The following is a 13,745-nucleotide window of genomic DNA, read 5'->3' as shown; positions in this document are numbered from 1 at the left end:
TTAGCTTTGGACATCTAAGTTCCATTCTGGACGTCTTGTTCAGTAAGACATCCAAATGCCACGTTAGGCCCTTTTTTGGATGTCTTTCTTTTTTGAAAATGAGCCCCATATTCTCCATCCATGTAGAGGCAGATGTACTAAAATATTTCAACATTCTGCATTACATGAAAAATGCTTACTGTGTCAGGCCCTTAATCATTTACTTACACATAGTTTACTCACAAAGAGAGCAGCAGATAATCAAAAATGCTGTTCTAGGGCTCAATACAGCAGGCGGTTTGCTTTCAGCCTCAAACAATGGAAATATATATACAATCAAGTCTTCAATCTTTAGACCTTCTAAACATTTATTACAGAATTATTCAAAGGAACGTTTTGATATTTGTTGTACCTAAGATGCTATTGTAAACAAATATTTTAGGCTCTTGAAAAAAAACTGCTGCTTGTAGATTAACTGCACGAGTGAAGAGGTATGAAACTATTATGTGTTTCATTCTGTTCTGCAGACTACCTTTTCCAGTGGTCACCAATTCCTCGGTTGCTAAGGAAACTGACCTTTGGAATCATGTTTTAGAAGAGCATGCGTCCAAGCCTGCATTCTGAAACATTTGTCCATTGCAACTGAGTCAATATCACCAGTATCCAAGAGGTAGATTTTGGGAGCTGAATCTTGTATATTTGAGATACATGCTCCTTTCTTTGTTTATTTTTTATTTACTTCTCTCTGTCCAAAGATTTTTTTTTCCCCCCCAAATACAGTGAAGACTCAAATCCTGCTTCTCTCACTGATGATTCTTGTGATCTGGAGCAAGTCGCTTCACCCTCCACTGTCTCAAGTACAAACTTACAGTCTTTGCAAGTCATGATATAGCTAGCAAAATAACCTTGGCTAAAAGACAACTGCTGTAAATGCTTTATTGTTGGAAGATGCTGGCAAGGGCAGCATCCTGTCTGGGGACCTACTACACCACTAGTGACTTTCCAGTAGCTCCACGGGGATTGGGATGGGGGAAGTCGGATTGATGGTCAGGAAATGAGAGGGACAGCACTGTGGTCTCTTCATCATGCCTCCCCTGAGATCACTCTCAGCTCCAGTTGGTGAGGGGGGGGGGGGGCGGGGTCTAGCTACAATTGTCTTATCCACATTCACCAAACAGTGTGAGGCAAACCACTCATGTACCTGCCAAAACACTCCAACAGCAGCTCCCACGTCTACAATCATCCAACAAACCCTTAGGAACCATCGTTGTAAACTGTACAGTACCCACATAATAGCATACCCACCACTCCCAACTCAGACAAAGCACAAATGGGGATCAAAAAGGTATTTAAATATACGGGTGAAGGAGCAGAGTGCTGGGAAATTCTCATTTCAAATGAGAGCAACCCTTCCTACAGTTGATGTAACCTGTTGCTGTCTCCTAGGAAGAAAAGATTCAAACCAGACCAACAGTGCTCTACTCAAAATACCTCACCAATATCCATGGACCTTGTGGCAAAGCATTGTCCAGGGACAGCCTCATTGACTCTATGCTGTGCCCCTCCTTGAACCCAAACTGCTGAGAACCCAACACCCTAAGATCTTCAATGAACTCCTTCAATTGGGTCAATGCTACCTTCTTTCAAGCTCTTACTTAACAAAGGCGGGTTTAAAATTAGTCTATAACTCCCTGGATCTTTCACATCCAAACTCCTTCCTTTAAAAGAGGCACTACCACTGCTTGCTTCAATATATTAAGAACATGGCCTTCCATCACAGACACATTTACAACAGAAATAACCGGAACAAATAAGAACATAAGAATTGCCACTGCTGGGTCAGACCAGTGGTCCATCGGGCCCAGACGTCCGCTCATTAAGGCCCTCTTTTACTAAGTGGTGGTAGAGGGTTCTACCAAGGCCTGGGGGGATAAATGCTCCAACGCTGCTGGGACGCTCAATGGAATTCCATGAGCGTTAGAGCAGTGTCGGAGCATTTAGCACTCCAGGCCATGGTATAAACCTTTACCACAACTTAGGGCTCCTTTTACAAAGGCGTGCTAGGGCCTTAACACGCAGAATAGCGTGTGCTAAAATGCCGTGTGCACTAGCCGCTACCGCCTCCTTTTGAGCAAGCGGTAGATTTTTGACTAGCTAGCACACCTTCGTAAAAGGAGCCCTCAGTAAAAAAAAAGGGGGGGGGGGTTGTTTAAAAGACTTAGGGGTCCTTTTACTAAGCTGTAGTAAAAAAAAAAAAATGGCCATAGTGTGTCATTAGACAGGCCTTTCCTGCATGCAACAGCCACTTTTAATGCAGCTATAAAAATTCCTTATTTCTATTTTCTGCATTAATGGCTGTAAGCCAATTGTCCTGAGCTTTACTCTAACTCAGAGAATTATCGGTCAGCTAAACCCATTGAACCAGCAGCCAGGGCAGGATTAATTCATCGAGGGCCCCTAGGCACACAAGTACACTGGGCCCCCTGCCCCATCCCCACTCCACCATTCACCCAGGCGGAAACAGGAAGCTGAGTCAGCGGGGAACCTTTGGGCAAGCAGCACCGCTTGCACAATTACAGTTCCCGTTGCCTTTCTTACCCGCGTTGCTTGCTTGTCTTACTTTACATTGATGGGGGGGGGCCCGCGTTGCTGATTGGGGGGGCCCACGTTGCCGATCGATGCTGGAGGGGCCCATCGCCGTTTGGAAAAAACAATGTTGATGCCTTCCTTCTTTGGGCTCCCCTGACCATTTCGGGCCCTAGGCATGTGCCTACTTGGCCTATTGGTTAATCCTGCCCTGCCAGCAGCCAATAAAGTGCACTCTGTAATCCTTAAACTTAAAACAAAATAAATAAACTCACAGTTCAGTTATTCTAAGGCCAGTTCTTCTTTTATAGAATCCACACTACTACCAGCACATTCCTGAGGTAGAAATGGCCAGGAGTGTATCCCATATAATATATGGAGAAATAATATTGTACTCCATCTTCTCACACAGATTCACCGGTGGAAACAGATTGGTTAACAATAATTTTTCTATGCTCTTTCTACAGCCACGTGCTACCTAACATGGAGACTGCTTTCTTCACACACCACATGAAGTGCAGGAAAAGGTGGGCAATTCAGCCTACTGCAACTGCAGCAATGCCCACTGGGAGCAGGGTGGGCTTCCTGAGCCCACAACAGTGCACACTGTTTACATATCTTAAGTAAACTGCTCTCACTGAAAATGGGACAGAACACTAATGTTGCCATTAGTGCATGGTCATTTTGTAAAATGACTCGTGAGCACTTATCATCCATCCAGTAAGGGCTCACGCAGTACTGGGTGCAAAGCAGTTTGCGTGCAGCATGGAGATACGCTAACTCAGGGATCTCAAAGTCCCTCCTTGAGGGCCACAATCCAGTCAGGTTTTCAGGATGTCCCCAATGAATATGCACTGAAAGCAGTGCATGCACATAGATCTCATGCATATTCATTGGGGAAATCCTGAAAACCCGACTGGATTGCGGCCCTCAAGGAGGGACTTTGAGACCCCTGTGATAACTGGTTAACACTGAAACGTCCATTCTCTGCTCCTGACATGTCCCCTCCAAAAAACAAAAATAGAAACATTTTTTAGAATATGGGTAGCCTCTGCACATTTTGATATTACCACAGGAAGCCCGAGTGCATCCTGTGGTACTCCATTTTTTTCTGCATTAGGCGCATATTAGCGCCAAACACAGCTTTGTAAAAAGGCCCCTTAATGAGCCTGAGGAGGCATGGATCTAATTCTCCAAACAAAAACATGCTTTACAAACAGACAAGAGTAGACAGTAACTTTCAGATTACACATCAACTTATTTACCAACCAAAATAATTATATAGAGCAGATTTCACTGTCATGTTCATCACATGAAACCAAGGTAGTTTCCCTTTATTTAAATCTTTTATTTCATTGTCAAATTCCTTGGGCATCTGCATGCTCATATAAACACCCAGACTATCAGTATATATTTTAGTTTACTTTATTAGAAAATTTGTAATAAATTCAATTGTGCAACTTTCTTTGCTTTAGAACAGTGGTCCCCAACCCTGTCCTGGAGGACCCCCAGGCCAGTCAGGTTTTCAGGATAGCCCTAATGAATATGCATGAGAGAGATCTGCATATAACAGAGGTGCCAGGCATGCAAATCTGCTCCATGCATATTCATTAGAGCTATCCTGAAAACCCGACTGGTCTGGGGGTCCTCTAGGACAGGGTTGGGAACCACTGCTTTAGGATAATGTAAGTACAATTATCTTGTACACGGAATTGTCAGCTTCGCATGCACTTACCACTGGCCAGATCCCAATTTTTCATCTGACAGATGGTCAACCATGTCCTGCTGACTTCTGAGTCTTTTAGCTTCAGCCTTTTCTGTAAGAATAGGAAATTTTCTGTAAAACCTATAAGCAGCATTATCCTTCAGTTGAGCAGTTTACTCCTGATTTTCCTCAACTTATCTTATTCCCAATGCAATAAAAACTAAAGTGGCCTGTTTACTGAACAACATAAAAAAGTGTCCTGTGTCATTACCAGTGGGTCTTTCCTGTGGGTTAAAGGGGATGGGACGATATACTGCTTTTTCTGTGTGGTTACAATCAAAGCAGTTTACATATTTTAGACAGACACTTATTTTGTAGCTGGGGAAATTAAATGCCCAGAGTCACAAGGAGCTGTAAAGGGAATTGAACTAACAACCTCAGGGTGTTGAGGCAGCTACTTCAACCAGTAGGCCATTCCTCCACTCTACTGCTGCTATTATTTCTGAAATAATGGCAATATGCTAATTTTCCCATTCGCGTGTGAGCACTTACCAACACCTATTTTGTAGGAGGGTAAAGGCTCACATGTTAATCCTACACTAATAACCGCCTAGAACTTTTTACTGGTTTGGCGGTATACAAGAAATAAATTATTATTATTATTAGGTGGAGGGGCATAATCGAAAGGGACGTCTAATTCCGTTTATGTCCAACTTGCAAGTGGTCCAAAGTAAAAAACAGCTTAAGACACATTTTTGAAAAATATGTCCAACTTTTTTTTCGTTTTGAAAATCGTCTAATTATACGTCCTGCCGATCTGATCGTCCAAGCTGCTAAATCATCTATCTTTATACCACATTTTTCTCCAAGTCCAAAATGCCTAGAACAAGCCCTGTTGGACGTGGGAGGGGTCTACAAAGTGATGGACTGCACACCCAGACATGCTACCTAAATAGAGAGGTACCTTACAGGGCACTGCTGTGTACTTCACAAAAAGGGTGCCATGTCTTCTCCCTACAGCTCCCTTATAGGTTACGGTGAGCCCCCCAAACCACTTCCAGAATCCCCTAGACTCACTTATCTACCACCCCAATAGCCCTTATGGCTGCAGGAGCCACTTATATGCCAGTACAAAAGGGTTTTGGGGGTGTATAGGGGAGTGCACAGGTTTAAGTATCAATGCAGTTATTACAGGGGCTTATGGGCATGGGTCCTCTTCTCTATGGGTCCCTAACTCACCCCCAAGATGACTTAAGCTGCCTCTGTGCTGGACGACTAGGATTTCTTATGCCAGGCGGCCAGGTGATGATGGTCTGGAGGCGGAATTTTAAATATGTGATTAATAATTTTATGGGGGTGGTCAGTGATCACCGGGGTAGTGTGTGTGGGTCTGTTTTATGTGTTTGAAGTGCTTATCTGGTAAACAGACTTAGACGTCCTTTTCGATTATGCCCCTCCACCTGATTAGTATTGCTGTGCTCATTCTCTGCCTCCAAACCTGCCCCCAGGACGTGCAAATAAGCAAACAAAACTATATGCAAAATGCTGAATGATAAATTGGTCCCAATGGAAAAAATTGCTCTGAAATCTAGCATTTAAAAAAAATCTTTCTAGTTCTGAATCTTTGGCCCTCTTTTACAAAGGTGCACTATCCCCACTTAGCGTGCGCTAACCGAATTAATGCGTGCTAAATGCTAACGTGTGTATGTTAGTCTATGGACACGTTAGCATGCGCTAATTCAATTAGCGTGCACTAATCAGTTAACGCACCTTAGTAAAAGAGGGGGTTCATGTTTGCTCAAGGCTGGCATAAAGAAGCAGTGTAGTAACAAAAGGATGATCCAAGGTGAAGTTTGGCATTTTATTTCAGTTTGCCAGGAACCCTGGTGGTCCAAGTAGGCGAGAATGCAAAAGCGGTAACACAGTTATTATGGGAGACTTCAACTATCCCGGGATAGACTGGAGTCTTGGAAGCTCAAAATGCGCTAGGGAGATAGAATTCCTGGAGGCTACACAAGATTGCTTCATGGAGCAGCTTGTTAGAGAACCAATGAGAGGAAATGTCATTCTGGATCTAATCCTAAATGGGTTAAGGGGACCTGCAAAGGAAATGGAAGTAGTGGGTCCGTTGGGAAACAGAGATCATAATATGATCAAGTTCAAGGTTGAAGTAGGAATACCGAAAGGAAAGAGAACCATAGCGACAACTTTCAACTTCAGGAAAGGAAACTACGAAGCATTGAGGGAAATGGTAAGGAAGAAACTTAGGAACACTTCCAAGAAATGGCAAACAGAAGAACATAAGATTAACAAATAATATGGAACACTGAATGTTGCGTATAATGTATGTTTAAAACAGAGGAGAAAAGACCTCAAAAAACCCCTGGACTATAATCAAACAGATCATAACCAATTGGGGTTGGTTTTCATCACTGGTCAAAAACCCCTGTGTATAAATTATTTAGATAATATTTTATAGTTTTTGTGTGAATAAATTTTTTATAATTCTATATGTGTAATAATAAATTTGAGATAATAATTAATTATCAAAATCTCTCATATAATAACAAATGAGCATAAAAAAAAACCAGCGTATAAATGCTGATACTATCCAATAATGTTAAATGCAGCTTTATAATGTCAGGCACTTATCTTGATAACCCGATGGAAGCCCCATCCGTTTTGCTCCAACGGGCTTCTTCGGGGGTATTGATAAGGCTTATTATAGCGCTGGACAAAATCTAATTGTGCTCAGAAATTCTGCAATTTGGCTGTGTGATACCTTCTTTCAGACAGCCAAATTGCAGAATTTCTGAGCACAATTAGATTTTGTCCAACGTTATAACAAGCCTTATCAATACCCCCAAAGAAGCCCGTTGGAGCGAAACGGATGGGGCTTTCGTCGGGTTATCAAGATAAGTGCCTGACATTATAAAGCTGCATTTAACATTATTGGATAGTATCAGCATTTATAAGCTGGTTTTTTTGATGCTCATTTGTTATTATATGAGAGATTTTGATAATTAATTATTATCTCAAATTTATTATTACACATATAGAATTATAAAAAATGTATTCACACAAAAACTATAAAATATTATCTAAATAATTTATACACAGGGGTTTTTGACCAGTGATGAAAACCAACCCCAATTGGTTATGATCTGTTTGATTATAGTCCAGGGGTTTTTGAGGTCTTTTCTCCTCTGTTTTAAATATACATTATACGCCACATTCAGTGTTCCACATTATTTGTTAATCTTAGGATTTATTTTTTGGACACTTGATTACGTTTCCACTTTTTTCTTCAGTTTAAACAGTAGAACATGCCTGGTCTTTTTTCAAGGACACGGTGAGCGCTGCGCAAAATCTGTATATCCCCAGATTCAGAAAGGGGTGGAAAAAGAGTCGAACAAAAGACCCGGCGTGCATAACTAAAATAGTGAATGAAGTGATAGGAAATAAGAAAAATTCATTCAAGAAATGGAAAAAGGACAAAACTGAAGGGAACTGGAAAGAGCACAGGAAATATAAAAAAAAATGTCACCGTGTGGTTCGAAAAGCCAAAAGAGAGTATGAAGAGAGGCTAGCCAGGGAAGCACGAAATTTCAAACCGTTCTTCGTTTCTTTTCATCTGTATTTACAAATGAAGACCCATCCAACATACCGGAACCCGAGCAAATCTTCAATGGAGATCAAGCAGAAAAATTAACATCCTTGGAAGTGAGACTTGAAGACTTACGCAGGCAGCTAGAAAAATTAAAAACTGACAAATCCCTGGGTCTGGACGGAATCCATCCAAAGGTTCTGAAGGAACTAAAGGAGGAGATAGTGGAACTACTGCAGCAAATTTGCAATCTATCCCTGAAAACAGGCATGATCCCAGAGGATTGGAAGATAGCCAACGTTACGCCCATCTTTAAAAAGGGATCAAGAGGTGACCCGGGAAACTACAGACCGGTGAGTCTGACCTCCGTTCCAGGGAAAATGGCGGAAGCTCTGATAAAAGACAACATTGATGAACATTTTGAAAGAAACAAATTTCTGATAATCAGCCAACATGGTTTCTGCAAGGGGAGATTGTGCCTAACGAACTTATTGCACTTCTTTGAAGAAATTAACAAATGGATGGACAGAGGAGACCCCATAGACATCATATATCTAGATTTCCAAAAAGCCTTTGACAAGGTACCCCATGAACGCCTACTTCGGAAACTGAAGAACCATGGGGTGGAAGGAGACGTACATAGTTGGATCAGAAACTGGTTGGCAGGTAGGAAACAGAGGGTAGGAGTGAAGGGCCACTACTCGAACTGGAGGAGGGTCATGAGTGATGTCCCGCAGGGCTCTGTGCTTGAACTGCTGCTATTTAGTATATTTATAAATGATCTAGAAACAAGGACGAAGTGTGAGATAATAAAATTTGCGGACGACACCAAACTATTTAGTGGAGCTTAGACTAAAGAGGACTGCGAAGAATTGCAAAGGGACTTGAACAAACTAGGGGAATAGGCGACGAGATGCCAGATGAAGTTCAACGTTGAGAAATGTAAAGTACTACATGTGGGAAGCAGAAACCTGAGGTACAGCTATACGATGGGAGGGATGTTATTGAAGGAGAGTACCCAAGAAAGGGACTTGGGGTAATGGTGGACATGTCAATGAAGCCGACGGCACAGTGCGCAGCGGCCGCTAAGAGAGTGAATAGAATGCTAGGTATAATCAAGAAGGGTATTACTACCAGAACAAAAGAAGTTATCCTGCCCTTGTATCGGGCCATGGTGCGTCCGCATCTGGAGTACTGGGTCCAATATTGGTCGCCGTACCTTAAGAAGGATATGGCGTTACTCGAGAGGGTTCAGAGGAGAGTGACACGTCTCATAAAAGGTATGGAAAACCTTTCATATGCTGAGAGATTGGAGAAACTGGGACTCTTTTCCCTGGAGAAGAGGAGACTTAGAGGGGATATGATAGAGACTTACAAGATCATGAAGGGCATAGAGAGAGTACAGAAGGACAGATTCTTCAAACTTTTGAAAAATAAGAGAACAAGAAGGCATTCGGAAAAGTTGAAAGGAGACAGATTCAAAACAAATGCTAGGAAGTTTTTCTTTACCCAACTTGTGGTGGACACCTGGAATGCGCTTCCAGAGGGTGTAATAGGGCAGAGTATGGTACTGGGGTTCAAGAAAGGATTGGACAATTTCATGCTGGAAAAAGGGATAGAGGGGTATGGTTAGAGGGGTATAGATAGAGGATTACTGCACAGGTCCTGGACCTGTTGGGCCGTTGCGTGAGCGGACTGCTGGGCACGATGGACCTCAGGTCTGACCCAGCGGAGGCATTGCTTATGTTCACTGAACCCTCTCCTCACCCAACCCCACAAAAATAGTCCTTGGTGGCCCAAGTAGGCCCCTGGATCTCTTCCCCTCCCCCATTAAAATAGTTTCTACTGGTCCAAGTGGCCCTCAATCTCTAGACAAGAGGGAGTGACTGCCACTTGCCTCTAGCATCTACATTGTCCAAAACAGTGGGGCCTGAGCCCTAGTAATCCATCCCAACAAAATTCAAAGGAGTCAGGCACTACCATTTTGAAAGATGATGGTGCTGAAGGCAAGAGTAAGTGGTCATTGCTCTAGGTTTCCAATTTTCAGAGGTGGGCAGATGGGAGTCTTGGGCCATTAGGAATTATTTTTGTGGTATCTGGGGATTTAGCAGTTCTACTTGGGCCACCCTTCTTCCCGAGGAACCTCTAACTCCTGACAAGGTGTCTGGGAAAACCAGGACATGTCCTTTTTTAAGAGGACTGCAGACTTTCCAAAACCCAGCAGTTTGTCTGGGTTTTAGAAAGCCTTGTGTTCCAGCCGAATCTAGATGGCCTTCAGCAAGCATGCATGGATGACATCATACACATCCGCGCATGCTGAAGGCCCTCCAGATGTGGCCTGAAGGTCAGGAAAAAAGAGATGCGCTTTTTGGGGGCAGAACAAGGCGAGACCATGCATCCGGGTTTCTCCATCATAAAATATGGTAACCCTACTCCTGACCCTACTATTTTTGTAAGGTCAGGGTTAGAGGTTCCTAGGGAAGAGGGGTGTCCGAAGAGGTTGTTCCAGGGCCCACTGACACACTAGAAAAAGTTTAAAAGATGGGGTTAGGGAAGGTGGGGGTTTGTCAGGCTTTTTTTTTTAAAGTCTCCTTTCCTGGCAGTGTGTGAACCAATCCCTGCTCGTACACTGACAGGAAGTGAAACATTATGTTCTTTATGTGGCACACAGCTGCATATTACCATGGCAAAGTGTGCTGTTCTGACAGTTCACACTTTAACACTGAGGTGATTTGCATGCCATTAATTTACTGCATTAGGAATACAATTGGAGGTCTCACCACACATTATAAGGGGTATATGATGAGATGTATATCTGGCACCCTTTATGTGAAGTTCACAGCATGCCCTCTAAGGCGTCCCACTGCTCTATTGGCATGTCTACATGGCCAGTCCATTAGAATGTTGGCCCTTTCCATGTCTAAATGGGGCTCATGTGGACTTTTCTAACATGGACGTTTCTGTGGTCAAAAAAAGTTAGACATCCTGGTGGTCTGGATGTTTCTGCAGCCAAGACATCTAAGTAGTTGATTTTCCCCAAAAAAATTTTTTGGGATATCTAGCAGGTTGGCTTTTGAAAATGGCTGTTTTTGTACTTCCGATTTTGGACGTTTAGCGGTAAATGTCCAAATTAGAATTAGACTTTTTTTTTCCCCTGAAAATGGACCCCCAATGTGTCTTTATAAAAATAGTATCAAAATATACACATGCTTATGCCTAGTTTGAACATTTAGTTTATTAAAATTAAATAATGCACTAGCTGACAAAGAGCACCACCGGCAGAAAGGAAAAAGGTCTGGTTACTTATTTTCAAACAGTACTTTAGGGGACATTACTGGCACTGTACTGACATATGTAACGAGAAGCATAAATATAATGTTCATTAACGAACTCATGACTGTGATGATGGGCCTCTTCCTGGCAATTAACTTGACATAATTCTACCACAAGCTTTTTTTGCTTCATATTTCTTGAAAACATATTGCTGTGAGTTTTTTCTCCCAATTAAAACTGAAAATGTTGATGGGTCTTCTATCTTGTCCTGTTTTTTTGTTCTGCCACAATTTTGCTTTATTGTGCTATGTCCTCACAACTTTTATGTCATGAATACACAATGGACCCAATATTCAAATCAAGACATTATTCCATTATTAACTATTAAGATTAAGTTTCTGAAAAAAACAAAAAAAAAGTTTTAAGTGATTTTTATTTAATTGTAAACCACTGTGTTCTGAGAAAAGTCTAGTGATATATCAAGTTTTAAGAAATATAAACAAACATAAATATATTTCATATCTGACCTGTTTGCGGCCCCCGAGGAGCAGAAATGCTTAATCCTGTGTTATATTGTTATGCATAAGACTTTAATATACAGTTTAAAAAAGCCTTTTTTATGCAACTGATGACTATTTGATGTATAAATCCCAACTGGCAATGAATATGTTGAGCTGGGTTTGGGTGACATCAATGAGGTTCAGTGAACTATGAAAGGTATGACCTAAATGAATCTGATGAGGGAAGATATTAAGGTGAGTGGATTTATTATAATCTGTGAAAGTATTAAGTTAGCCATAGCTTTAAGACTTGAATATTGTCATCCCCCATGTTCATAATAAATTTTACAATACCTCTATTCTTACTCCTTTCCCATCTTTCTCTCATCAGGAAGTCATCATTTAGGTTTAGATTGGGATCATCCTAGGAAGGTCACAAACTTTTTCAGCTGTGAAACAACCTAAACTAAGGTTACTGGCATTACAAGGCATTACAAGGTTGTGCCTATTAGAGCTTATGGTGGGCCAGTTTATAGTAGGTCACGTACGACGGCAGTCCAAGTAGGTGGCTACATTAAGGCAATTTTATAAAAACCAAATAGATGCCTCTGTCGTTATAAAAATAAAGCCTCACAAAAGTTGCAACAATCGCATCTGTGTGCATTTATACTTGCTAGGGAGTGGGTGGAAATTTATGAGCAAGTTTTGTGACTCAACCTGCACTCTGCCCAACCTCTTCTGAAAACACCAATGCTCAGGTTACAAAGTATGAGGTGCAAACATTCTCCATGGCTACGTCATATGTATGTATCCTCTGGAGTAATTTTATTAAAACCCTTTTTTTGTGGATAAACTAGGGGCTCCTTTGACTAAGGTGCACTAGTGTTTTTAGCGCACGCAGGAAATTACCGTGCGCTACACCACATGTTATGCCTCTAGAACGAATGGCAGCTCAATGCTGGCGTTAAGATCTAGATTGTGCGGCAACGTAGCGTGCGCTATTCCGTGCATTAAAGCCCTAGCGCACCTTAATAAAAGGAGCTCTAGGGTTTACCTGCAGAAAAAAAAAAAGTGTACCTAAGGAAAAAAGAAATAACAGAGTTAAATATCCTCTAATAATAACAGGCTTCTGCTCATTATGACAGGGGTTGCCATACAACAGAGCACGAATAACTGGAAAAATTGGAAGAGGCTGAATTACAGCTTTTGGTGGAACTCATTATGCCATATATTCAAAATGGAAAGGACAATTGCTATACAGCAGGGAAATTTTAAAAATTTCAGGTTATTTGGGAGCCATTAACAAAATATTGCAAAAATTGAAAGTATTGTATAGAACAAACATTATTTTTTTCCTTTGGTTCATACACGTCCAGGGTGGGATGGGGGATGGGATTATTTTATGATTTCTTTTATTTATGAATAAATATAGGATTATTCGATATAGTTTAGAATTTGATGTTATATTAAGTGTGATTTAAGTATAAATGATTGTAGTATATGTTACATTTACTGGGAGCTTTAAAAATAAAGATTAATTAATATAACAAGTTATTGGGAGGAGGGGGGGAAATGATTGTTTTCTGTATTAATTGTGTAGTTAAAGTGCCTTTTCTGTAATGTTTACATCTAAATTAAGTGTATGGCACTGTCAAAGTTTGAAAATCAATAAAGATTAATTAAAAAAAAAAAAAAAAAGAAATAACAGAGTTAATTATAAAAAACTATTCACCCATTTAAGGGGGCAGTTCCTGAGGAGCATTAAGGTGATAATGTATGTTATTCACCCTTTAACGTGCATTCATGCAAAACAACTCATTATTATGTAAATTGAATAACACAGTTTGTGGTGAATACACCCACAGATTGCTTAAAACTGGTATTACTTTTCCTGCCTGGGAGAATTGAGCCGTATGTTGGTGGTCCGATGCTCCTGGGCAGGAAAAGTAACACGAATTTTGAGCTGCCATCATTTTTCCTAGTAAAATGATAGTACCTCTTATGATTTATTATATGTGATATACTCTCTTTCCTGGCAAACATACAACTTGCAGGCCTGATTGTTGCAGTTGTCTGGGTTTCGCCGCATCGGGGT

At 41.3% G+C, this 13,745-nt stretch overlaps 1 protein-coding gene across 2 annotated transcripts in view; it reads right to left on the bottom strand.

The window, feature by feature from the left end:
• The window catches only part of EVC (EvC ciliary complex subunit 1), a 140,868-nt gene that overhangs the window by 15,235 nt on the left and 111,888 nt on the right, over nt 1-13,745 (bottom strand). For both annotated transcript variants that reach the window (XM_033949478.1, XM_033949488.1), the window contains exon 18: nt 4,301-4,382. In XM_033949478.1, coding sequence (XP_033805369.1) covers nt 4,301-4,382 — 82 coding nt within the window. The remainder of the gene's footprint in view (nt 1-4,300; nt 4,383-13,745) is intronic.

Source organism: Geotrypetes seraphini, chromosome 1 (genome assembly GCF_902459505.1).
Source record: "Geotrypetes seraphini chromosome 1, aGeoSer1.1, whole genome shotgun sequence".
Classification (NCBI taxonomy): domain Eukaryota; kingdom Metazoa; phylum Chordata; class Amphibia; order Gymnophiona; family Dermophiidae; genus Geotrypetes; species Geotrypetes seraphini.
Note: the sequence above shows the minus strand (reverse complement) of the source record. Positions and strands in the feature narration are given on the sequence as shown.